This window comes from Diplotaxodon limnothrissa, linkage group LG10 (assembly GCF_057381915.1).
Source record: "Diplotaxodon limnothrissa isolate DT_005_m linkage group LG10, D_limnothrissa_male_GT1.1, whole genome shotgun sequence".
Classification (NCBI taxonomy): Eukaryota; Metazoa; Chordata; class Actinopteri; order Cichliformes; family Cichlidae; genus Diplotaxodon; species Diplotaxodon limnothrissa.
In genome coordinates this window covers 11,714,533-11,741,131 of record NC_140605.1, presented here as the reverse complement: position 1 = coordinate 11,741,131, position 26,599 = coordinate 11,714,533, and the positions used below count along the sequence as shown (strand labels likewise).

Below are 26,599 nucleotides of genomic sequence, written 5' to 3'. Positions count from 1 at the left end.
GTCTCTGAATGCTATTGACCCCTTTTCTCAACGAGAGAGCCCGAGTGCCCTGGAGGGACTTTCCCTGCCAGATACATGATGGACGGGTGGCAGAAATGGAGGGTCTTGTGCCTGGCGGAACTGTCGATCGAGGACGCTGCAGACATCTACCTATTCGGAACAATGATAACAGGGTTCCTGCTGATCGGAGCTGGCTTGGCCCTGGCTTATCGGAGAATTAAGAAAGCGGAACCGACTGTTCAAACCCCCCCCCCCCCCCCAAGGCTGCCCGCTGGGATTGAAACGATGGGACGAGGCGTGACTTCTCAGAATGGGCTCACTGAGTGCAGCATGGTTAAGACCTTGGATGAGCTTACAGCTGCCGTGAATACTCAGAATAACACCTCCGAGCATATATTGGGTTACATCAAGGAGAGGTCTGCTCAGAATAACACCTCTGAGCGAAAGTTGGATTACATTGTGGAACAGCTCACTGCAGTCGTGAGTTCTCAGAATCGGCTCTCTGAGCACAAGAATGACAACACCACGGAGTGCAAGTTTGATAACATCATGGAGAAGCTCGCGGTTCTCCAACGGGAGATTGAGAGACCAGTGTCGGAGTGTTAAAGAACAGCTTTGAAATTCTCATGAGCTGCTTGCATAAAAGAAAAATCAACAACATCAACAACATCAACATCATAATGCGGATATCCCCTCGGCGCCAGCTGTGGGCTCAAGGCTGGAGCCGAACAAAAACTCCCTGATAACGACTGTGTGTTGACTGTTCTTCCCACTCTATGGAAGGCCACCTGGGTGGGCTGGTAGACTGTTTACTTAGCCTGATAGGGTGAAGGACACTGTCTCAGCTGAACTATGGACACGCACACACATACATTTACACTGATAAGCACTCACACATCCCCCTTCCCCTCCCTTCCAATGCCTTCGATGCTTGTTGCCTCCTGGGAACACGAGGCGGGTCTGGGCCCGTGCTGGAGAGTCGGCGCAGTGGCAGGATGGCTGCTGTGTTGCCTGGGATTACTCCTCATCCCCTACCCAACCGTGTTGCTGGTCACATGCTCTATAATGTTGTACTGTGGACGTTTATGTGCTTTCTGTGCAGAGGAGTTTTTTTTGCTTCCTGTTCTCATGCTGTCCTCCTATAGCCCAGCCCAGAGTAGAGGTCTCTTTTTTTCTCTTGTACTTTCCCATTGTAGTGTACATTTCAGTGTTTTTTCTGTAATGCAACTGTTCTCTGACTTTTATCCCATTGTGATTATTTTTATTTTATTTTGTTTTGAATTATTTTAGTTTCCGTTAATTTCCTGAGTGGGTTTGCTAGTTTCAGTTTAGTTTTCATTGCTTGAAAATGTTTAGTTTTTGTTTAGTTTTTATTAGTTTCAGTGTTAGTTTAAGACTTTATAATTGCTATTGTATGAAGGGCATGTGTCAGAGGCAAGATTTAGGAAAATCAGCATGAATATTACAATATAAACACAACTCTTTGAAAGACGTTGACTCACAGTTTTGTAGACATCCAAAGCCTCAATAAACACATCTCATCAGCCAGTTTGTGATAACAAATTTCACCAAATTAACAAATACCAAAAATAATTCCTCTATATGTTTTTCTCACAAAATCATTTCAGTTAGTTTAAATTTTCTAAAAAGTTCTAATTTTGATTTTTTTTTTATTAACTAAAGTGTTGTTGTTGTTTTTTTCTATATCTAGCTTAATTTTTTTAGTTTAGTTTTAGTTAACTATGTTAACCTTGGTTATTGACAGGTAAAATATTTTATTATGGTTGACCTGCTCTTGTTCTAATGTGCAAAATAATTAACATAATAGAAACTGCATAATTGGACAAATTAGCTGGGATACCGTTGTAGTGTCGATGCAGCACAGTTGTAACAGCTGTTGTTATTTCTTCATGTGTTTTTCCTCATCTATCTTCCCTCTTCTTTACCAGCCAGAGAAAGACTGCTAACAGACTTAGAAGAATGCCCAGCTTTTAGTTTTTTGGCAAAAAGTGGGCAAAAAGTAGTTAGACAAACTAAAAATATTAGATTCATATTTTCACTTATCTTTAGAAAGATGGCAAAGATTTTAGTCCCTCTTTTGTTAACAGCACGAGCATGTCTGTGCTTAATGATACAAAAGATTAGGGTCTAATGATGATGCCACTTGTACAATTCTACCAGACACAACAAAACTGAGAATGTATAAGAAATGAAAGAGCATGTGGCATTGCAGTGTGGCCAAATTTAGCCTGGCATCAGTATCAGTTGGGGTTGTAGCAGTGACTGTGACACACAGCTCACAGAACCAATTAAGACACTTGGAAGCTAAAACTCCCACTAGCTTTAATTATTGTCGAAATCAGTCTCTCATAAGTCACAACTTACTGAAATTCTAACACAAAGAGAAGAAACACATTTTCAGATCGTGTCACTCGGTTGACCGTTACAAATGAGCATGAATCTGCTTCAAAATCACAGAAATCGATCTTTCACATAACTCCGAAACACTTTAAGATTTTTATTCTCCAGTTTTGATCAAAGTTAGAACCCTCTGACTTACATAACAGTCATTTGCCGACTTGTAAACCCAATTACAAGCAGCAGCTTCTAAATTCTACCACAAATCCCAACGCTTGGTTGATATTTATTGAAAAGTATCCATAAGACATCTGAAGCATTTCCTGGATAACAAATTCCTACTCTGTAGAGACATTTCTTTGTTTTATAAAATAGACACAGTTTGTTTGCTCTTGGCAGAGAAAGTGGGGCTCACTTTCAAAAACATATGCGTGTTATTGAAGGAGTTAAAGATGACACTCCTATTACCGTTTATGTTTTAGTATTTCTCTCAGCGTGATGAAGATTAGTGATTTGTAATTATTAATTATCAGAATTTAGTTGGATTATTTCAGGTGCTGATTCTGAGCTAAAGCATGTGCAAAACACTGAAGTTTAAATTTCTTTGAAAACATCTGTGCTACTCTTAAGAGTTCACTGTGAAAGAGAGTAGCACAGAACAAATTTTAGTCGGCACATTTATTAAGAGGAAGAGCGAAGGAGCAGTGCTTCCCTTCTCGTTTTACAAGTCGGATCAGATTAGATTTGGTTTCACGACATGAGAAGTAAGCTGAAGTGAGATGGCGTGCTGTCTCGTGTCACAACGCAGCCGTGAGAAAGAGACGCGATCAGCATCAATGCGACGCAAAGACGGAGAGACAACAGAGTGGAGCTTCAGAGGTGGCTGCTAGTTGGGAGCTTCAAATGCCATTTACTCCTTTACAAAAAGAAGGTGTGACAGAGCTTTAGGAGGGACAAGTAACAATTTAGTGAGGTTAGAAACAAAGATGTGGAACACGTCACACAATTCATCGAACAGTTTCTCTACAGTTTCTCATCCATCACCATACCGAGGCGATCATCCTTCCTAACTGAAAGAAGCAATCAGTTGGATGGAAAATCAAGTGAAAGGAAATGAGTCGCTTAAGATCACAGACTTTATATTTTTTATCAAATGCGATCAAAGTTGGGTAAATGAAGACCAGATAACTCACTCCGCTAACCTAGTGTAGATGAGGAAAAGTAATAACGGGATATGTAATGCAGCTCCAGTTTAATCAGAGATGTGACACTTGAATGACACTGATGGCCGAATGTGCTCCATTATGATTTTCCTCTCGCTCCCATTCTCCGCAGAGCATAGATTTGAAGTCAGAGGTGACAACTGATCCACGTCAAAGCCGAGCATAAAAACACGGCGGAAAGAGCTGTTCCTAAAAACAGTGAGAACACACTCCTACACGCCGACATCCTGCCTCAGCCTCCCAGAGTTTATGGACCACATGCCGACAGGAGCCCAAGGAGACTCAGCCTGGGGACTTTGAAGGAATCGTGTGGGGAAGAACGGTGCAAATGATACGGCTGCACCTCCTTCCCTGCCTGCCTCGCTTCAAAAAGTAAGCTTTATGGTGTGGACTTTCTTTTACCCTATCTTTAATCTAGATAATGCTTTTAGCTGTTTCTTGATGTACTCAAATGGAATTAAAGCATCGCCCTCTGTGTTTGAACTTGTCTGTCCTTCTGCTGTTTTATTTGATGATTATTTGTTATGCATGTATACCTTGCTAATGCCCTTAGAACTGCTTTAATTCTTAGATGCACAGATTCAGCGAGGTGCTGGAAACATTCCTCAGAGATTTTGGTCCACGCTAACATGACAGCATCATACAGTTGCTACAAATCTTTTGGCTGCAAATCCATGATGTGAATCTCCCATTCCACCACATCCCAAAGGTGCTTTATTTGACTGAGATCCGGTGACTGTGGAGGCCATGAGGTGTGCCTAGAAAATATCTCCCAGCATCCTGAACTGTTGATACAAGGCAGGCTAGAGCCATGTTTTCATGTTATTTATTCTAAATTCTGATCATACCATCCGAATGAATTTTGTGTTTAAAAATCCATGCAAATTGTAGCCTCAGCTTCATGTTGTCAGCTGACAGGAGTGTTACCCGGTGTGGTCTTCTGCTGCTGTAGTCCATCTTTTTCAAGACTCGATACGGTGTCTGTTCAGAGATGCTCCTTCGTTGGTTGTAAAGAGTGGTTATTTGAGTCACTGTTGCTTTTCTGCTCAGACCTCTGACCTCACGAAGTCCGTCTGGCACCAACATCTACAGATAGATAGATAGACACGTACGTAGATATATCCGTACATTACAGATGAGAAACAGGCACATTTTTCTTCTTTTATTAAACAGAACTTTTTTTATCCATGGTTAGAGGAGCTCTACCTTAAGCTAAGTGCTGTTCTAGGTTTTTTCTTTTTTCTCAGTGAAACTGAAGCTTGGCACTGAGGCTCAAACTTAATGTAATACATTTTAACCCCATCTAATGTGATTCTAACTCAATGGACCTTTGTATTGGAGCAACATTTTAAAAGCATTTGCCTACAACAGACTCACTTTTATAAATTGAACAGAATTACTTGCGACTGTCCCCGACTGTGATTTTCTTTCATCCTTTAGCACTTCCATGGAACCCCACCCCCCACTGTGGTTCAACTAAGTGTTGATATTTATTGAATTTAAAGCCACAGCAACAAACCGAGCAAGAGGAACACCTTTACTGCACTACCTCTTTCTCAAATGGTGGGAGTAATTAAATAAGACATAAATTCAGCCATTAAACAAACTAACACTTATCAACAGTTAAACAGTGAGCAATAAAGCTCGATTATCCCACTCATTTTCTCGTTTTGGGCATGAGGCCAAACAAAGCAATCAGTAAAAGTCTCTCTAAAAGCCAGCCCCCATTAGCAAAATATACTAACTTGCTACCTTTGGTCAATGCTCTGAAGTGAGCTGCCTCTCGTGAAAGTGGAACGCCAACATATAATTTTCATGGATATAGCTTCTAAATTAAGAATAACACAATACCCTTTGTGTTTCTAACTCAGTCTGACCGGATTTTGTGGGGGTGAAAACGAGGTCGCGTGGAGTCATAAAAGAGCGAAAAGTTTCGAAAAAACTGTGCAAGGCATCTTGGGATTCAAAGCAACTTTTGCTTAAGATCCGAACACTCCCACAGCTGATATTTCATGCAGCAGAAACCCACACACACACACTGAGAAGTCAAAGCAAAGTGTACACTGCACAGGATCTTTTCCGGGCCCCGGAGGCGGCCTGTATCTATTTATCCACTCTAATTTCTCATATGGTGAAGGATAAACTCAAACTGCTTCAAGTGTGACAACACAAAATTGTATTTATTAAGAGAAGCCTGCTTACTTATACTAGTTGTTTTAATCCACCACTGCAATTTAGTCTCACAAGACAATGTTAGATGCATTTAATGGCTCTGTAATAAATTTACTGCGTAGCATGGCTGCTGTAATTTTCTTTGGATGAAGTTTTATTAGGCAAAAGTGGATTGGTATTTGCCAACATATATTACTTAAAGGAAAGGCAAGCATCTGTTTTGCTTCACATCCCAGTTTGGACGATATAAAGACTAATAGGCGAACCGTGCACTAACAGAAAGCGACGTGGAGAAAAAGAAAAAGAGAGCGAGAGAAAAAAAGCAAAAGCAAAGGAATTAACTGTGCAGAAAAAGAAGAAAGTCACAGAAGGGAAGATGAAAGCATTATGAAATGTAGTTGATGTAGGCAATTTAGGACAAGGGATTTAATGACGTTTGTGAATGCGGCACAGACAGCCGACATGGCAGCCAAACGTGAAAGGACAACACAACTGTAAAGGCAGGCATGATGATGAAGCAAAAGAAAAGTGGGTCTCAGTCAGCCGCTTCATTGTTCCCACCAGAAAAATGCGACAGGGAGAGCAAGGACGAAAACGGCGCCTGTGTCTTCTAAGCGATACATACAGCTGTTCGGTTAAACCAGCGCAGCCTCTAATTGAGTCCTTATATTTTGAGGTCGTGCGTGTAAACAGGAGCGGCTTTATTTTTTTTAAGTATTGTATAGAGTCTGACGAATAGAATGTGAAATGTGTGGCAATGTGTAGGTGAGAATATAATGATTAAGCAAAGGAAAGGGAAATGAGTCATACAGTCAACAGGCAAGTAAGAAGATGAGATAATGGCAGCAACATGTTGGAAACTGACCTATGATCAACCCAGCCAGGGACTATAATAGATGAGTTATTCATCAGACTTTCTGACTCAGAGTTCCTATTTTGATAGATCTGAAGTAGGATGGCATTTTTATTTTGAAATGTTGAGAAGTCCAAGGACAAACTGTACTCAATGCACGAATGTTCTCAGGCTGTAAAACCATACACGCCTGGGTTTTCTCCTCTTTATTTCAACACCACAACACTAGAGTAATGTATTGTACTGAGGGCATATTGCACCTAATTTACATTTCCCAGAATCATTTCTTTGTGTTACACTACTATGACATGGCTAAATACAACATTCACGTCCACACAGGGCTGTAAAAATGCTGCTGAAAATCACCAGATTGCCAAGCATTTCTTCAGCTTTGCAACAACATAATCACAGTTCCTGCAAGATCATCATCATTTCTTCACCGACACCAGTGTAGTTACCGCTCTGGTGACCTTAGCCTCATACCAATATCACCGACGTTTGCTTGGTAGTTAAAAAAAAAAAATCAGTTTTAAACCAATCTTGAGATCATTAAAAATGTAACGATTTACGCACACTAATTAACAATTGAATGTGATCTTGATACATAGTATGCAGGATGTGAAAGACTATAAGTGAAATAGTCTCTGAATTTAGCTAGCTCATGTTAGCTAAGATCATAACGGTGTTTAAAGTCATAATTTGGACACAGTTTTAAAAATCAGTCTGCACTTAGGCTTCAACCTGGTCTTTTGGAATTTCATATAAATTATTATGTTTATATTATTATTATATAAACAGAAAAAATATTCAGAATTGAAACAGAATTGAAGAATACGAAATAAAGAACGGTCATACATTTAGTTAATAAAGATAAAAATGTAAATATGTAGTTTTTGTTCTCTTTAATAATTACAGCATGACTATGCATCAGCTACAAGACAGAGTCGTGTAGACTCATGTAAAATAGTCAGTTTACACAGTATTTGTCACATTACTTTAGCAGTTTTTAGATGGCTGACTTTTATGTTTACAGGCATGTTCAGGTCTTGTTGGACCTCCACCATGGCCGCCAGGCACAACCTAACAGTCCTGTAAAGGTGTCAGGGATACAGAGAGGTTTTCAACTGATGTAATCGTTTTCTATTTCCTCTCTTATTTCTGAGGTTAATTTTCACCCCAAGGCACAATGTTGTTTTGTGGCTCAGCTGCCCGGGCCTCCCACCACAGCCCTGTATTTATATTGCAACTTATCAGGATTGAATTCAAATTTAACCAATTAAGCTAACCAATCTCACTGTCTCTCCACCTCTCACAAATAAAAAAATCCAATCAGAGTCCTAGCTGAAGCGTGACAAACACAGGCTGACTCCTTGACTCAAAGGCAGACGATAAATTTGCCTTTGTAAGTCCCGTTTGAAATGAGTGTTTTCTCAAAACGGAGACGCTGGCCCTTCTCGTGCTTAAAGACTTTCTTCTATTTTATGTAGCAGAAAGATTAAAATCAATGCAAATGATTTCAGAAGCCAGTGAGGCCTTGATCAAACACTGCATTATGCTCACTGACACAGACGTGACACATCTAAAGTTTATTTCCCAGATACTCTGCCAAGCCAACTCTGTCTCAGTGTCTCATACATCAGTGTGGCAGAACTGCATCTGCATTAAAATATAGATATATGAAGAGATTTATTTTAAATAAAACTGTAGATCAGATGTGTTTACTCTAGATTACTTTAGTAGATTTCATTTTTTTTCACAAAAAAAACCCATGAAAATTTCTGTTTGAGAATATTTAAGTCATTTCACATCAGAAAGGAAATTTCTGTGAAAAACTATACTGTAAAAGGAGACTCAATAGACAAGCCAGCAGTTTTGTCCTTGGGTTAGAGACATTTTAAGACAGATAACTGCCACCTAAACAATCTGAATGAAAATCTATGGCCCTCCAAAAGTTAATAATTTACTTTATAACAGCCGAACCAAACCCATAACCCGGCCCCGTTGATGCATTGACTGAACCTCAGAGTGGAACGTCACCGCTTTTTTCCCCTTTTTTTCCCAGTGTCAGGCATATCTACGTGATGGGATGAGCCAGAGACATTGATCATATTGGCACGCTGGATTGAGCTGTAAATGAAGCCATGGTGTAAATCTTTGTGAAAGTGTATTAAAAGTATAAAATGCAGGCAAAAAAAAGCTGTTTGAACATTTTTTGGGGGGTGGGAGCAAAGACGTTTATTAAGTTTGACTAGTTATTTTATACTGAAGTTGTGTTATGGCTTTTTCCAATAGACTGTATATACAAGATGGATGTACCCACTTTAATATCACTAACTGGTTTCTGGTGCTCAGACTTTGAAGCCTCAATGTTAAAAGTTTTTACTGCTATTATGTTTGTTTTTTGAAGCCAGCTGTTGTCATATTTAGATCCAAGAAGTGCTGAGAAATGCTATTTTAGCATCATGGCAGCAATGCTGTCTCACAGCAAGAAGGTCCTGGGAGTCCAAAGACATGCACTTATTGGAGTTATGTTAATTAGTGACTCCGTGATAGACTGGGAAGCTGTCTGGGGTGTAGCACCTCTCACCCTGTGATAGTCAGGATAGTCTAGAACCACTTCTGTTTGACTGTGAGTTGGATAAGTAGAAGAGAATGGATGGAACACAAAGTTATCAGCCATAACCAGTAAGGTTGGTTAGCAAGTTGCATCCAAATACTTTATAGGTGCAAGGACACCCACAACAACAACTAATTAGCTCTAGGTATGTCATAGGATTGGTGACAAAGTCTGTCCTATAGCTTTGGTCCAGAGGGAGAGAAGTTTAGGTCTCAAGAAAATTCAAACTGGTGAACAGTTCTCATTAACTGGAATATTATCCAAAAACCATTGCTGCTTTTTGTAGCAGGCTGTACATGTGGTTTTAATTCTGTTCATTTGAGCTTTTGATGTTGATATTTTAACATCTTTAAAGTTAAAATTCTTACATTATCCTTATCTTAGTTCGGTCTAACATTTTTTCAAGTCTTTAAAATGTTAAATACTCAAGGATGCTAGCATGATAGCATAGGATTATGAACAAAGAAGGATTTGGCAGTTGACTGAAGCTTAAGATGTAAGCTTCAGTAGTGTAGTGGGAAACCTGAAAAAATGACTTGACTCAAAGTAACTCCGAAATTAATTTAACTGTGAAATCTAGCAGTAGATTTGTTTTTTGTGTGGACAGGATGTGATCAGCTGACCTCTGCTGCTGACTCCATTGCATTGTTGCTGCTCTCGAGCCCTAGGAAGTGTAAAGGTGCTATAAACACCTCAGTTTAGCAAACAGTGACCATGAACTTTACACCTTGCTCTTTAACATAGTCTGTTACTGTGAGTTTTACTACGCAGCACACTGCACACTGCACACTACCCAGCTGAGCCCACACTTTTATATTATTCTTACACAATAATGCAGCTGAATAACATAGTTAGTATTTTTCAGTTTGTACAATAAAAACATGTTATAATATGAAATAACAAGCAACACGTCCTGTACAGATCAGGGCATCTCACTCAAGCTGAGCTGTTGGTAGATTTAAGCAATAATCTTGATCTTCTATCCTCACTTTAACATATCTCTCAAAATAAAACAAATGTACTTTTAGTAAGTGTTAGTTTGTGTTTGTTGATATTCATTGAGGTGTTTAAAAATCCGATTTTAATTAAATAAATCAATAAACTTAAAAATCAATGTAAAAAACAAACAAAACAACCCATAATTTATACTCACTGCCCATCTGTAGAACTAGCTAGATATTTTGAATCCTGGGTATTCCCCTGTTTATTAGACACCTCATTGACAAAGGAAATATTTTGATAATTTGTGGTCATGAACTACAGTTTTGCTAATTTAATTGTGACTTGAAAGCTGACCAGCACTGCTGTCCCTAGAGAGACACCAGTAGCATAGCTAAACATCTTAAGCTCTCTTGGATACAGCAATTCTTTTATAAAGTGCTTCAATTATTAAGTCAAGGATATTTTTTGCAACTGTTGTTGGTAAGGCTACGAAGTTCAATTCAGTTGACTCTATTACTGTAACACCCTTAAGAAGCTGGTTCATACCATTGATCAGGGTTAGCATGCATTACATTTGAACCAAAATCCCCCTGAAATCCTGTCAACATCACGGGAGATTTGGTGTTACCTTGTCACACAGCGCAAGAGCATATCGCTGCGAGGATCTGTGGCCCTTTTGTTAATGCTGAAAGGATATACCTGTAATCTGGCTGTCTTGAGGAAGAAACGCTGAGCCAAAATAATTCAGGGGAAGTAGCTACAGTGAAGAGGACAGAGAATTAAACTGGTGGCCCGACAGAACGTATTACAGTGCTGTAAAGATAAAACACGTTATAGTGCTGTGAAGCTATATATCAAATCTTTCTAGGGTCCCGTGAGCTGCATACCCACCCGCAAACAAAACCCTGGAGATGAATCCCAGGCTATGAATCAAGTGAAGCACTCTGTAGCTACCCTGCAGCTTGTATTATTTTGCAGCAGCATTTTCTCAAATATATATGGGGTAAAATACATGGTATTAATTATTTATTGACATGTATTTCATTATTCCTTTAAGATATTTAAGGGAATGAGATGCCAAATGCTGAGTTTGTGAAAGCGTCACAAACACAGAGCTGAGTAATGAAAGCACTGGACTTTTTGTTAGCGAAGTGTCCAGATTTATTTAAGCATTTTTAACAGTTATTTATCTCTTTTACATGATGTAGTGTACAATATTAGTATAGCATCTATTTTCTAGTGGTCTTGGAAGAATCTGGAGCTCCTGAACATAAATCCAAATCAGGGTCATTACAAAGCTTATTGCCTCCTGCTGCGAGGCAATGGTGCTAACTGAGCCACCGTGTCGCTTAACATTTATATAGGTTATATACACTGGGCCTTTGTGTCAGCAGCTGAGATAAGAAATGGCTGCACGCAAATCCAATCCTTCCGTCATGCCAGGAAATCGGTAAACATAAACAAGGAAAGGGGAAAAAAGTATGTTGGTGTGGGGCGAATCCATTAATGCTGCCTTAGCCTTTAATGTGTTGCCCAACCTGCCTCTATGACATATTCAGAGAGGGGAGGTTGATAGAAATTTAACAGGATTGTAATGCATTGGTTTCATTAATTAATTTATAATGAAATTGTATTACAAGCTCCAAACACATTTGATTTAAAAATATGCCAGGTGTATAGCTAAATTACATCTTGCATATGTTAAAGAAGCAGAACATGGAGTACAACAGAGATTTATTTTTTCTTTTAGCTTTGTATAATAGAACATAATAGAGTATAAGTGTATAATCCTCTAGCTCTATTTTTACGCAGAGTCATATAAACCTGCTGCAACCTTTAGGATTTGCCTAGCAGGCCATGTTTTTCTATCATGATATCAGATGTTTTGAGTTCCTTGTCATCGCCCTAAGCATCATGCTTTGTGTCATCTTTTCCTTTCCCCGTGTCCAATCTGCACATCTAAAATGTTCTCTATGTGAGATAAGCTGTGGACCACTATTATCGTTTCACCGCCATTAGTGAAGTGGGTTTCCTTATACGTCAGCAGCCACTTTGGTCATCTAAAATCCACTTTTGCAGATGTCTCAGTCCTATCCCTCTGTGAGGTCTTAATGGGGAGATGGGATTTAAAGGTCTTGCACACAGCTGCTTTCTGTCACTCCCCCTCACCCGCCCCCTCTGTCTCTGTTTTTCTATTTATTTATTTTTTATGTAAATCGATCTAGTCTTGGGTTCCATTATTAGATTGGGGGGTTGTTCTGTGTACTGTACTGTGCCTGAGGCGGCTGGCTGTCTGGCTAACACATTACCCCACATCCCTGCTTTACTCCCCACTATAGATAACTGAAATTTAGACAACCATATAGATTGTCCACATGTGGGTTAATGTTTTTGCAATTTGATCCTGCTTGGATAGACAAACACACAGTAAGCATTCACACATGCACAAACACAAATAACAGTTGTGTGCTCTTTACGTTTTTATGCCATTTTCTAATAGGTGCAGACAAGTGAGCAACCACGAGGCAAAAAGAAAAAAAATGCTGAAATGTGTGTTTGCTATTCTTTGTGGCACCTGCTTAATCCAGAGAATCACAGCTCAATATGCTCTATTAATCCCTCTGGCTCTGTGCACCACTTCAATCCCACACCACATCTATCTTGTTTTTATAGGGCTGACCCAAATACTCCAGTGTTGAAGAGACTCACTGCTGAAGCTCTTGGGATTCAAAAGTCATCCATTCTTTAGCACTACTCTGCCTCTCGCTGTCTCGAACACACAACCTGCACGCGCTGGAAAACCCAACACCAGAATACATTATACTATAGTCATAAAAATGAATCAATATCAAAGTGCATAAAGTAAAAAAAATTCAGCTTTTTAAATGTTTTATTTCACTCTTCAGGTTCCACTTAAAGTGCACTGACACCACTTTGCTGTGTCAACAGGACTGAAGAGGAAATAGGCTCAAAAAGGGATTAGTGAGTAGCAGTTTAGCTTTGAATGTGAATATTTTGCGGAGCTCGGGACACAGAGCACAGATGTTAGTCTCATTTCATATCTGACAACGTGTCATGAGAGGAGATGCTAAAGGACAGTACAGTAGAATAAGTCCTAAATAATGCATGACAAATGCATTTTTTCCCTTCCGCTTCTGCAATAATCTGCCCTGATAAGGGCTATAAATGTAGAAATATTTGAACCACATTTGAGAGGGTTGGGAAAAACAGTCTAAATGTATTTCCAAGTTTCTATTCAACTCATGAAGACTGAACTAAGAGAAACTGTCCAGAAACTGTGTGCGGGTTTTTTTTTAAAATATCACCCTTCCCATCTATAGAAATTCAATTTTTTTTTGTGTGACACTTTCTGCTGCAGCCAAGATATAAATTGCTTTCAGCCTAGTTCAATCTCAGACATCCACTTTTTTTCTGCTTCACTCTATGTTTTTAGTGAAAGTATCAAATGGTTACAAACATAAAAGTGTCCAAATAGGCTGGATATCTAGACCTTGAAGTTCAACTGGAAATCTAACATAGTAGTGAATTATTAATGCACTCACCTGTTAACATCTGCCACTCTTAGAGGAGAATAAGTGCAATCTTCCCTTTGTGAGAAAACAAATATACAACATTTGGACTGAAAAGTGAAAGACATTCATTAATTCTCTACTAAAACGATCCCTGACCTGCCACAGCTGAACAACTGCAGAGGCATGTGCTTGTCCTTTTTTTTTTTTTTCAAACAGTGGTTCATTACACTTGAAAATGAGTGAAATGTCAACGAAGTTTGTCCTTACAATTTTCACTGTTTTTGTAAGAAACATGCATGCATAAAGTTATCTTTGCAAATACATGTTTAACAAATTCAGCTTGCAGCAAATGTGTCATTTGTTTTGGTTCATTATGGTGCCGTCTAACCTACGCTCTGTATGAAAGCCGACTGGCTCTGGCAGATCACCTCGGATTTGTGAGGAAATCAATACTACAGCCTGGCTATATGCTGCTGCGTGGGCCTTAACGTTCTGACTAATGGCTCTGGTTATTGAAGACTGTGATTGGCCCAAGTTGTCACTGATGGTGTTGCAATTTAGCGGTTTCCAAATCTCCATCGTCAATACTGTGCTTGACTGTTGTGGTGTGTCTTAGTTAGTCAGTAAAAACAAAAAACAACCCCCCCCCCCCCCCCCCCCAAAAAAAAACAAACAAAAAAACAACAACAACAAAAACTGGGATGCCAGTCAAGGTCTGAGTACAGCTTCCCATTGCACAGTTATGGTGACTGCAAATAGTTAATTAGCTGTCACATCATCTGCATCCAGCTACAGAGTATATCTTTCCATTCCACCTATGATACATAACTCAATTAAGCAGACATGATTTTCAGAGAAGTTTTTATACAGTTCCTAGTGCCATCCTGACTTCTTCATGACGTTAGCTCAAGACTAAAACATGCCCTTCCTTCTAGATAATGAAAAGTATCTCCAGATCAGTCTAGCTAATACAGCCATCTGCTAGCAACTCCTAATGGAGTTGGAGTATGGAGCCTCTCAACAGCTCTTGAGAGGAGTCTCAAGATTTCATATTTACACTCAAGGTTTAATTCAAGGTTTAAGCTTGAATTTGTCACTTCTGTTGTTGCTTTTCCTGAGACAAAGTATTTACTCTCCATTGAACTTTCAAAACAGCGCACACAAAAGTGTAGTTTTATAACTGTCTGTAATCTTTGATTATTGTTGCTAATTCAACAAAATGATTGTTGGCTGTGCAGTTGTCGTTTTTTTTTTTGTAAATCTTGTTGGCTTTGGCTCCATGGCAGAATGTTGTGAGAGGCTCTGTTGGGAATCCTCACAGATCCATCCATGTGTGCACATCCCCCCTGATGATATGATTGTTAATTGTTGAAAAAAACCCTAAGTGTTGTTACTGAGTGCATATTCCGAGATTCTATTAATGTTTAGACATTAGACGATTGAAGTACAGCATGAAGCTTTTTAAAATTTCTGAGCTCATTAAAATTTTACCAGAACAATCTACCAGTTCATTTGTGCTAACAGTTAATTTCTCTTTGTCTTGCAGGATGGAGGTCACAGGATTCCAGCTCCCTGCAGTGATTTGAGGATTAACCACACCCTTGGGAAAGAGAGACAGTGCTTATGTTCACCATAATGGCACCTGTGTGTGCAGCCAAACTAAGGGCTTGGCTCTTCATGCTGTTCATTTGGTTGACACTACATACCAGCATGCTTCAGTTTGCTGCAGCCACGATACAAGGGTACCTTGGAGACACAGATATGACATGCCCGTCTGTATGCAGGTGCGATGAGGACTTTATTTACTGTAATGATCGTGGTCTGAACTCCATTCCATCGCTGCCTCCTTCTGCGTCCGTCCTGTACCTTCAAAACAACCACATAAACAACCCAGGCTTGCCCATATCCTTGGAGCACCATCTTGCTGTCCGTGTGGTCTACCTCTACGATAATGAACTGGATGAATTTCCCATGCACTTGCCACCATCTGTGCGTGAACTCCATTTGCAGGACAACAACATCCGCACTATTCCTCGTACCGCACTGGCTAGGATGCCGTTGTTAGAGAAGCTCCACTTGGATGACAACTCAATTTCTACTGTCTCTATTGAGGACCAAGCCTTTGCTGATAACCCGCGGCTGCGCTTGCTTTTCCTTTCACGCAACCACTTGTCCAGTATCCCCTCAGGCCTGCCTGCTTCTCTGGAAGAACTCCGTCTAGATGACAACCGGATCTCAACTATCCCAACCCATGCCTTCCGAGGCCTGAACTCACTTAGATGTCTTGTCCTGGATGGGAACCTTTTGGCAAACCAGCGCATTGCTGATGACACATTCTCTCGCCTTTCCAACTTGACCGAGTTATCTCTAGTCCGCAACTCCCTCCAGACCCCACCTGTCAACCTACCCAGTGCCCATCTGCAGAGACTGTCTTTACAGGATAATGCCTTGACTCATATGCCACGTGGTTCACTGGATGGCATGCGTAGGCTGCAGAGGCTGGATCTGTCAGGAAATAACCTGACCACACTGCCAAAAGGACTGTTCAAAGATCTAGACAACCTGAGTCAGCTGCTGGTGCGAGGAAATCCTTGGCACTGTGGCTGCAACCTGCGCTGGCTGTATGACTGGCTGCGTGCCCGTGGTAACTCCATCACTGTCAGAGGTCTAACTTGCCATGGGCCTGACAGGGCGAGAGACATGTCTTTGACAGACCTGACAAGTGAGATGGAAGAATGTGAGGTAGTCAGATCAGGGTCCAGAGAAAAAGGGGGCATAGGTGGAGCTGAGAGCTCGACCACCAACACTCCTCCACAGGGTTCTCTCTTCACCCTTCGTTCAAAGCGTCCAGGTTTGGGGTTTCCTGACTCCGGGCTAGACTACACTCTTAGCAGCAGTGGTGTCGGGAAGAGCCTGGCCCTGAACGTGAAGCCTCTGTCACACAATAGCATCCGGGTCACCTGGAGTGTGGCACAGCCCAGCTCTTCCTTTAGGTTAAGCTGGCTTCGACTTGGAACTGGGAACACCATGGGCTCAATCACAGAGACCCTCGTCCGGGGTGACCATCGAGAGTATCTGCTTACCTCGTTGCAACCACGTTCTAACTACATCATCTGCATGGCGCCCCTACCTGCCAGTTCAGAAAGCAAAGGGATGATTCCTGGAGATGTTGACTCCGATGAAGCTCTGGTTTGTACAAAAGCTGAAACGTCAGACATCAGCCCAATGGAGGAGGAGGAAGGTCAAGACTCACGGCAGATGACAATGCTACCCCTGGCAGGGATCATTGGTGGGGCTACTGCCATTGTATCTTTGGCTCTTATTTTTGGTGTCTTTTGTTGGTATGGACATAGGACTGGACATTTGTGCACCCGTGACCACTATACTCGCAGCAGCTCCAGAAAAAGTAAAACCTATGATGATTACATCGAGTCTGGCACAAAAAAGGACAATACCATCCTAGAAATCCGTGGCCCAGGGTTCCAGATGACGCCAATGGCTGCTTGCCAGCCAATGCAGCCAAAACCCTTACGAGAGGATTACATCATTCATACCATATTCCCCTCCAATGGCACTGGCTTGTATAAAGGTACCAACAATGTTTCTAATGCAGGACATGGCTCCAACCGTGGCTATAGAGAAGGAGGAATCCCAGATATAGACTACTGTTACACATGATGTACTGTACCTGATTCTCTTCACAGTGTTATTGGTAAACTGTATAGATGCACAATATCCCTTCGCATGGACACTGAAGCACCCCTCTGTGCCTTCTTCTTCTGGTCTCCCATTCCAAATGACCTGCTGTTTGCTCAACTGAGAGTAGTATATGTGATGAACTGGAACTGAAACTGTGCAGGAACAGTTCACTGCAGGAAGCAGCAGCCAATGCTCCAGGTGTAAATGCACAGCTGAGTGTTTTCTTCACCATCTTAGTAATGGCCTGTGTATGTTTCCTTTTCTGCTCTTTCCCTGTGACATGTAAGCAAAGAATGTATCCTCTGTGGAAAGGTCAAACTTAGCAAACTTAGCAGGTAGAGTTCCTCTTTCACACACAGGAGCCACACCAGTCAGCTCAAGGACCGGTGAGAAACAGACATTTTTGGTACTCATTTCCTGCTCACCGGTCATACACAGTATGTAGTCTTATCAACTCATTGTTCCAAATGCCTCAACTATATTGATGTGCCCTACCAGCTATCCAAGGAAAGGGCTTTGTAAAGCTGTGAATTGTTCGATTTCAAACAACCCAATAACCACTTGTCTTAAAATAGGCTTGTTATTACCTTATTAAGTAGTTGGCAGGGTGAAGATCTTATAAGGGCTGGTCAGCCTTGGTTATAGCTCTTGAGGTCATTCACCTGAGATCAGTATTGTAGTGCTGCACCGGATAAAATGCAGCACGAGTGTGTAGATAATTTCCTTTGGTACCGACTGGGCTGTGTTTGAAAAATGCTTTGCTATTTTTTATCAGTGGTTTGTTTAGTAATGAAATCCTGCACAGCTCTCTTTATTTATTTATTTTGTTCCCAATGTGATGGTTTTTGTCTCTGCTAAAACAGCTTTTTTTTCTTTTCGCCCCCGTGTTTTTCATTATTGATGAATCCCAGCTTCTGATGAAGACTGTGGCTTTGTTTCTTCTAAACAAGTGCAGAAAATATACCGATGGCTGTCTCCTGGTTCATGTTCTGTTAAAACCAGCAGAGTGAATTCTTGATTGTGACTATTCTTAACATTATGTCATTTTTAAAAATTAGACTCCGCCCAAAGACTAAGCATGTCAGCCTGCTGAGACAGTAATGATCAACCTCAGTCCTTCTTTTCCGATGTTGTGCCTGTGTGCGTCGCCTGTGTGCGTCACCTGTGACTTCAGTCGGTGGCTTTTGGTTGTAAAATGTTTCTCCACATTCTTAAAGTTAAGACAGCTTTTGGTTTGTTTTTTTCAAAGCACCCAGACTGAACAAAATACTAATGTGGAGTCTCTTTGGGGAGGCAGACTCTTGCGAGTGAACTTCAAAATTTGAGGGCAAGAACTGTGAGCGCAACTGAGAGTTTAAACCGCAACACTGTTGACCTACACTGTGGGGCGGCGGCCAAGCTGTGTGGGTGGGTGGATGGACAGGTTGGGCTGGCAGCAGGGTGACTCCTTGGCGATGGGAGTTCATTGATGTTTGTTTTAGCAACGTTAAAAGGCCTCCACTCGATCCACCTCGTTTATTACTGAGCAGCACTAAAAATGTAAATGTATTAGCACTTAGCAGGGAACAGGGAAAAATGTAACGACAGGCACGGGGAGACGGAGGGTAAAGAAACATCTCCATGCGCTGACGAAGACGCAGGATTGATGGCTCTGGCACAGTGAGGATCACCCATGCATAAATCTGTTTGGCATATTAGCTTCTACCCTTGGATTTAATATTGTCCATCAGTTGTTTACCACTGTGTTGCTCTCAAAGGGGACACCAATTGTGCTTCCTTGACTATTGTGTCTGGCAGAGTTTTACACTGTTGTCAGACAATATGTCAGTGGAATGTAATTATTATTTTGCACCCAGAATCACCGGCTTTAAACAAATAACATCTTACTGGCCTGGCTAAATTTTGTTTCGGGGAATGTTGATATAGTGTAATTGCTATTTTATATGTGGGTCTATTTAAGATGCATACTTCCTCATCATTTGTATAAATAAAACAAAACAAAACAAAACATGGCCACAGTGACATAAATATTTTTTCTGATGAAATAATAAAAAGTAATGGTGCCATTACTTTGCGTAAAGAAAAAATGAAAAAAAAAAATCATGTGAACCTGAAAAATATGTGGACTTTTCTTTATAAATTCATCTTCAGAGGGGATCAATAAAAGTTTTATAATCTTGTTATTACTGCAACCTATCATTTACCTTATGCCAGGGGAGCCATTGGTGGGGAATAAAATTCTATTTGAGCAAGCTGGCTTTTATGCACGAATTAGACCTACATTTTTCTTGCATTGGATGAGGGCGCCGAGTACTCCTGGGATAATCAGCTACTACCTGAGTTTGAGACACTCGGAGAAAAGAAAAGCAGAGATAAAATGGAGCAGAGAGGAATCAACAAGCTGCTGCCCGCAGTGACTTTATGTTTGCATGCAGCCTGGAACGCCACAACACCGAATGTGCTCAACTCTAAATTAACAACTTCATCAAAACACTTCAGATGAAACAGAGTAATCAGTCTCTGCTGGGCTGACATTTTAGTCCAGTTGAAGGACTTTGAGCATCAGCTGGATGCCCTTCACTTACCTCTGGATTTCATCTGCCTGATCCAGCCTCTTGCTAATTTAGTCGAGAATAACAAAGATGTTGCATTTGCAATACAAATTACTAAGTCAGTCAATTAATGATTAAAAGATAACGACTTTAAAGAGCAACACTGGGGTGAAAAGGAGCCTTTGGTTGAAAGCATATTCAACAATACCCAGGATCACAAGAACCTGTGCCCTTACAGCACGAGGCAGTGGTGCCGTGGTGTACTAGCACACTTTGTTCACTTTCACATCTCTGCAGAAACTTGAGAAAATACACCACTGGACAGCAAAACCTCAGGAGGGATAAGTTGTTCTTAAAGCAAATCGCTAATTAAATTCAACTTTTTTTTACATAGCGCCATATCACAAAAGCAGTTGCCCCAGGGTGCTTTTATTGTAAGGCAAAGACCCTACAGTAGTACTGGGAAAAGCCAGAGTTAGGGGAGAGAGAAAAAAACATACAGTGTCAATCTTCCGTTAAAACAATCCCCACATCTCCACCGATTGAGTATAAATGGAGAAGCTATTAGCAGCCTTTGTATACCCGCAGTCATGTGGAGTTTGACTCTCAAAAGAAGGCTTATCTCTAATGTCTTTGGTGGACTAACAACACCCCACGAACCTGACATATGCAGATATTCCAAAAGAAGACACCCTCCTTTTGTTACTCTGCTGTCGCAGTTTGGGGATTTGCTTTCTTTGCCTTCTTCTATACTGCTTCAGTTTCTTGCTGACACACATTTGACTGCCACAGAACTGCAGTATGCTGCTATTTGTTAATGTTTATGCCCATGGGAGTGCAGAGGGTCTGCGAGAGATTTAATGAGTGTTTCCACAGATGAACAGAGTGACAGCTGTTGCAAAGCATTGTGAAGAGCAGTATCCTCCAAGCAGAATAACAGAAGTTGATTGGATTCACCTCTCCTTGACATGCTGTTGCTGTGAGTCAACCTAATAAAATATCATTAATGCTTAAAAATATACGTTTTATTCATACTGCATCTCTTAGATTCTGAATGACACTTTTGAACTTTACTTCTCCAGTTGTCTTTTCCCTTTGGACAGGTATAATTAAAGTAAAGCTTACATGTTTTATTAATCAAAAACAGCTAAATGCATTTGGAACACAAAGCAAGCCTGGTTTTAAAGGGAAACTCTATCAAGTTTTCAATGTCAGTTGGGTTTGGAAATAAGTGAGCCTTACCATACGTCCACCAAGGCTCACAGACTGAAGCTACATTGGCTGCTACTAGAGCAGTCTTGTTTTAAAGACTTATGTCGAGCATTTTAGCTGTCATCGTCATGTTTTTCTAAACCATGCATCTTTTTGCAGCTCCTTGTAAATCACAAGATAGCCAATGATATCCATGGCCATTAGCTACCACTTGAATTAGCAACTGAGACCAGCTCATTAAACTCATTAGGAGAGGAAAGACTTCAGTACAGCTGGACTTCTACTTGCAAGTAGAGCAGTTTCCCCCTGCTGGCTATTAAAAAGAATGCAGTTTTAAAGCTAGGAATGCAATGCAATGCGTCACAGAAACTCAAGCAGGGGTAATTCTAAGGGTAAGGATTGATTTGGAAACTTGCATATAAAAGAATGCAAGAGAGAGAAAGAGGAGGCCTACTGAGCAAACTGGAGCTCTAACACATTAAGCTGTTTTAGAAATACCTTAACCTTTGCAGGCTTTAAAGGAGAGCCATCACTTCACCTTATATCACCCAGAAAGGCTTTACTGCCAACAGTACAGATGTCTATACTGCTGATCTCGGACTGTGCACTCCTTCTTTTGAACAGCTTTTGTGCTTCTGGAAATGAAAGAGTATCCTATTGTCATGGTCAGCCGGATCACAATTCAAATAACAGTGACCTGAAGGTTGGGCCGTAACCTATTTCTTGGCTCACTTCTAGACGATTTAAGACCAGTCTCTGTAAATCTCATTGTGTTCTTGCAAAAAAATGTGAGGGGAATGAAATATGAGAAATACAATATTGAAAATGAGGCCAAAGGGGGATATGGCAAGGGAATAGTGGAGATAGTGGAAATGTTGGCGCTGGGAGCTGTTGAAGAGTCTCAAAGCAGATGGGCTTGCTTGGTTTCTAATGCAGACGCTTTAATAATGTTTTCACAAGACTTCAAGAGTTAAGAGTTGATCAGTCTGATCATCGTAGATAGGCATTATATAATACTGCGGGATTTTGGAAGGAACGCCTTGTCTAAGCTCCTAAAATCCCGAGGCATGACCTTGTTGATTCGAACAGTGCAGACACAAATTGTACTGATGACTCTGCAGGTGAAACTTTTTCCTAAACTTTTCTAATTTTGTCTTCTTTTTCTTATTAAAAAAAAACAAACGTTCTAGACTTCAGTGCGGTGCTGTAGCTACAACTCTGCACTAAAGATGACACCCATATCCAGTCTTTGTCTTGTTTGCCCGTATTCACAAACTATAATCTAACACTAACACCGATGTGGCAGCCAGAAATCACAAACTGTCAACAAAATTCAGCGGTATGACGGTTTGACAGCCAAAATAACAGAGATTTGAAGTGCGTAGATTAAACTTTCCTCATCTTAGAGGCAAGTGATTTAAGTGACTATCAATTGGAGCAACGGACAGAGTTGACTGACAAGGAAGTGGTGTTAAAGACATTTGACAATGTCCAATGTCAGCTACAAATCTCAGCAGAACTCAATATAATAAACAGCTCTCACCCTGTGAGCTGGTGTAGAAATTTTACATAAGAGCAGCAAAGGAAGATGGAACATGTAGTACTACATGCATCAGCAGGGACCTAATTTTGATGGCCCAGAAGGAAGGACCATTGACAAGAATGTCGCAGGAAACCCTACAGTACTAACTCCTGGATTGCCAATTCCCTCTTGACACTGATGGTGCTCCAGCAGCCTTGGTGTCAGCAAACAAACAGACAACTGCAGATTGGGAGCCAGACATAATCCGTGTCCCAGAGGGACGTGGCTGAGCTTATTAGCTAGGGCTTACTGGTATGAGTGTGGAATGAAGAGGATGTCAGTGCTTTATAGGAATTGCTCTATATCTTCTTGAACCTGTCTTGACTTCAGCTGAGCTCTAATGCTGGTTCATCATTGAAGCTGCATACTTATCCAAAGTTATGTAAAAAAGCACAAAAAAAGAAGGTTTTTGTTGTTGTTTTAAACATCTTACAGCATGCTCTTTTTTGCAGTTACCCTGTGACTTTAATTTATTTAGGTAATAATGCTTTAGATGCTTTATTACTGCACGATGATCTTACAGCAATATTACATTAACTCACTCATGTTGTTCTCATCTGTTTCAAGGTTTCAGAGGCAGTCGCTCAAGATGCTCAAACGTTCTGCATTATTTCCTTGCCTTGCTACTATTAAGCTTGCATTCTTTTTAATTAGCTAATGTGGGAGATAAATGGAGACATAATGTCTGTGCGTAGGTGTGAGAGATTTACTTCAGGAGTGGATTTAAGCGGAGCATTATCAAAGACAAATTTGCTGCTGAGCAAATCTACTGTAGCTAGCATAACATCTGTTTGAAGTGAGCTATTTATTCTGGAGTGGTAGTAATCACTGTGATGTGGCTCAAATTACTGAGGTGCTGCTCCAGAATGGAATAAAATTACATTTTGCCAACCAATTTAGCGTGGCTGTTTCACAATTAGAACAGGAGGATATCACTGACACAGTTGTTCTATATTGAGGTCGATAGTAAACACATTCTATAGCAGCCACTTAATAAAACTAATACAATTACAAAAACGTATATGTGCATACTGAAGAATTTGTGCAACTTGGAGAGATTAAGTTTTTGGCCTTTCTTTATGAAAAACATCCTGCTTAATAGGGACTGGACCTGATGTGGGCAGGTGCAGACAGGCAGTCAGACTATATTTGCCTCAGTGTGTGAGCCAGTGCACTGGATTTTGTTTTAAGTGCACTAATGAAGAAAATCTTTATATTTTTTCAATATTTCTAGGAAACTGGGGTTTTGCTTGTTTTGTTTTTTGTAGCAAGGATGCTATTGTGTGATTAACTATAGATTAACTATAGAATAGAATTTATTCGATTCCTTTACAGGATGAGCTTTGTTCCCCCCAAAATTACGATTATTTCAAAAATGACACTTAAAACTCAGCAGTCAAAGGTCATTGTTGATGAAATTCAAGGTGAGTAAATGACACTTTCATTGTTTTAGCTTGTTTGATGGCCATTTTAGCATCTATTAGTTTTCAGTAATCTGTAGCATGTTAGCAGCAATACTCTGCTTTAGCAATGTCCCTTTCAGGATCATCAGGTCCAAATGTCAGTCTGTCCAATACGTCGGTTTAATTAAAACCTAAAATATTACAGAATCCTCAGTGGTTCTTTCTGTTCTAACATGCTAAACTAAGGTTGTAAGTAAGGGCTTGTATTGAGTTATGCTATACATCAGCATGCTAGCACTGTACTTATGCATGTTAGCATGCTGTTAGGATTTAGCCCAAAGGTTCCTGGCTGGTGACCACAAACTGGTAATTGTGGTCACGTCACTGTTTAATCTTAATGACAGCTGGGAAAGTGAAATTTTCTTAAAGTTGCAATGTAGCTGAACTGATGCTAACAAGCAGTGAATTTTTGACCTTTCAGACTCACCACCACCATCATCACAGTATAGCATTAGTCTTGTTAAAAGATAGCTGCTTTCCTCTTCTATATGTTCAGTCATTTATTGTTTTTTCATCTCTAATTTCTTTCACATTGTTTTACGTGATTTCTTCACATTGCTTGTTGGCTTCTATAGAATAATTAATTTCTCCGCTAATCTCATTAAGACATGTGACTTAAAATCTGCTTCATTAATGACCAATGAATGCCAGGGATGTAAGCACAGACAAAATTCCACAAAAAGGACATTGTGTAAAATGTAATTAAAAACAAACTATTTTTCAATTTTATAATTTAAATTATTTTTTATTTATTAGATGACAACTTTAAGAAGCACATTTTCTATTTGATCAATATATATCAAAGAAACCTGTGATGGAACCACGTAATATTCTCTTTTTCAACAACAATCTGTAAATGTCTGGAAACTCAGGAGAGCAGCTTCTGGACATTTCGGAGAGGAATGTTGTGCCATTCCTGTCTGATATAGGACTCTAGCTGCTCAACAGTCTGGGGTCTTCTTATGCCATATTTTTCATTTCATGATGTGATAAAACTTTTCGGTTGGTGAAAAGGTTGTGACTGCAGACATGCCAACCTCTGCCCATTATTCCAGCCCCAGACTCTTCTACTTAGTCTAAGCCGTGCTGTTGTAATAGGTGCAGTATGTGATTTCACATTGTCCTGCAAGCACTTGTCTGAAAAAGGCCTAATCTGAATGAGAGTATATATTGCTTGGAAACCTGTATACACCTTTCACACCTTCATGTATCTTTAAACACTGATGGTGCCTTTCCAGCTGCCAGTACCACAGGCACTGATGCACCCCCATACCATCAAAGATGCTGGGTTTTCAGCTGAATGCTGATAACAAGCCAGATGGTCCCTCTCTTCTTTAGTCCAGAGCCGTATGGCTACAGAACAGTTTTCCACTGTGCCACAATCCATTTTAAACGAGCTTTGGCCCAGGGAAGACAACAGCCTTTCTGGATCACATAGACATATGGCTTTTTCTTTGCATCACAGAGCTTTAACCTTCATTTGTGGATGGCACTGCGAGCTGTATTCACAGACAGGGATGCAGTGATTTCAGTGACAGAATCATTCCTGTTTTTAAAGCAGTACCACCGGAGGCCTGAAGATTACAGGTGTCCATTATTGATCTTTGGCTCTGTCACTTGTGAATGTAGATTTCTCCATATTCTTTGAATCTTTTGATCATATTATGCACTGTAGATGATGAGATATCAAATTTCACAGTTTTACATTGAGGAACATTATTCTGAATCTCTTCCACAATTTGTAGACACATTTTTTTGCAGTTTGATGAACCCCTGCCTATCTTTACTTCTGGGATGCTCTTTTTATACCCAGTCGTATCACTGACCCCAAAAAAGTTGATTCTGTTCAACTGGATGTAGCGTTTTCAGTGGGAGAAACGTTTCATTGCGCATCCAAGTGACTTCTACAAAAGTGAGTTCAAAAAAGTCACTCTGAAGTTTATTTTCATGAAATAGGGAAATGTCTTATTTTAAACTTTTGATATGCTTTCTATGTTCTAAGGTGAATTTAAAAATTGGTTTAAGAGATTTGAATTCTGTTTCTATTCAAATTTCACACAGCATCCCAGCTTTATGGGAATTGCTGGACTCCAATTGTACGCCCCTAAAGAGCAGATGGTTTCTCTAAAATCCCCGGTCTGATCCCAGACCAGGACTGGGATATGAGATATTCTGAAGCTGAAAAGGGAGAAAGAGAGATCAAGATGCAGTTACCTCGTGGCTTTTACTGAAGGCCATAGAGGCACATCTGTCATACTGAATGAGTGACTTGTACCTTGGCTGAAACTGGTATTAATAATCTACTATTGTAATAAAGTTGATGTGTCGTGGTGTCTTCTAAGTACCTTAGTATTTGAACTCAAAGGCCATGTGATGCAGTTTGCTCAGTAGCT

The 26,599-nt window shown here is 40.3% G+C and overlaps 1 protein-coding gene across 1 annotated transcript; it reads left to right on the top strand.

Annotated features, from left to right (window-relative positions):
* Window positions 1–3,698: 3,698 nt before the first annotated feature.
* flrt1a (fibronectin leucine rich transmembrane protein 1a) lies at window positions 3,699–19,419 on the top strand. Its single transcript, XM_085363535.1, has 2 exons — window positions 3,699–3,953; window positions 15,245–19,419. The coding sequence occupies exon 2, from the start codon at window positions 15,322–15,324 to the stop codon at window positions 17,374–17,376; it is 2,055 nt and encodes a 684-aa protein (XP_085219661.1). The 5' UTR covers window positions 3,699–3,953; window positions 15,245–15,321; the 3' UTR covers window positions 17,377–19,419.
* Window positions 19,420–26,599: the final 7,180 nt, after the last annotated feature.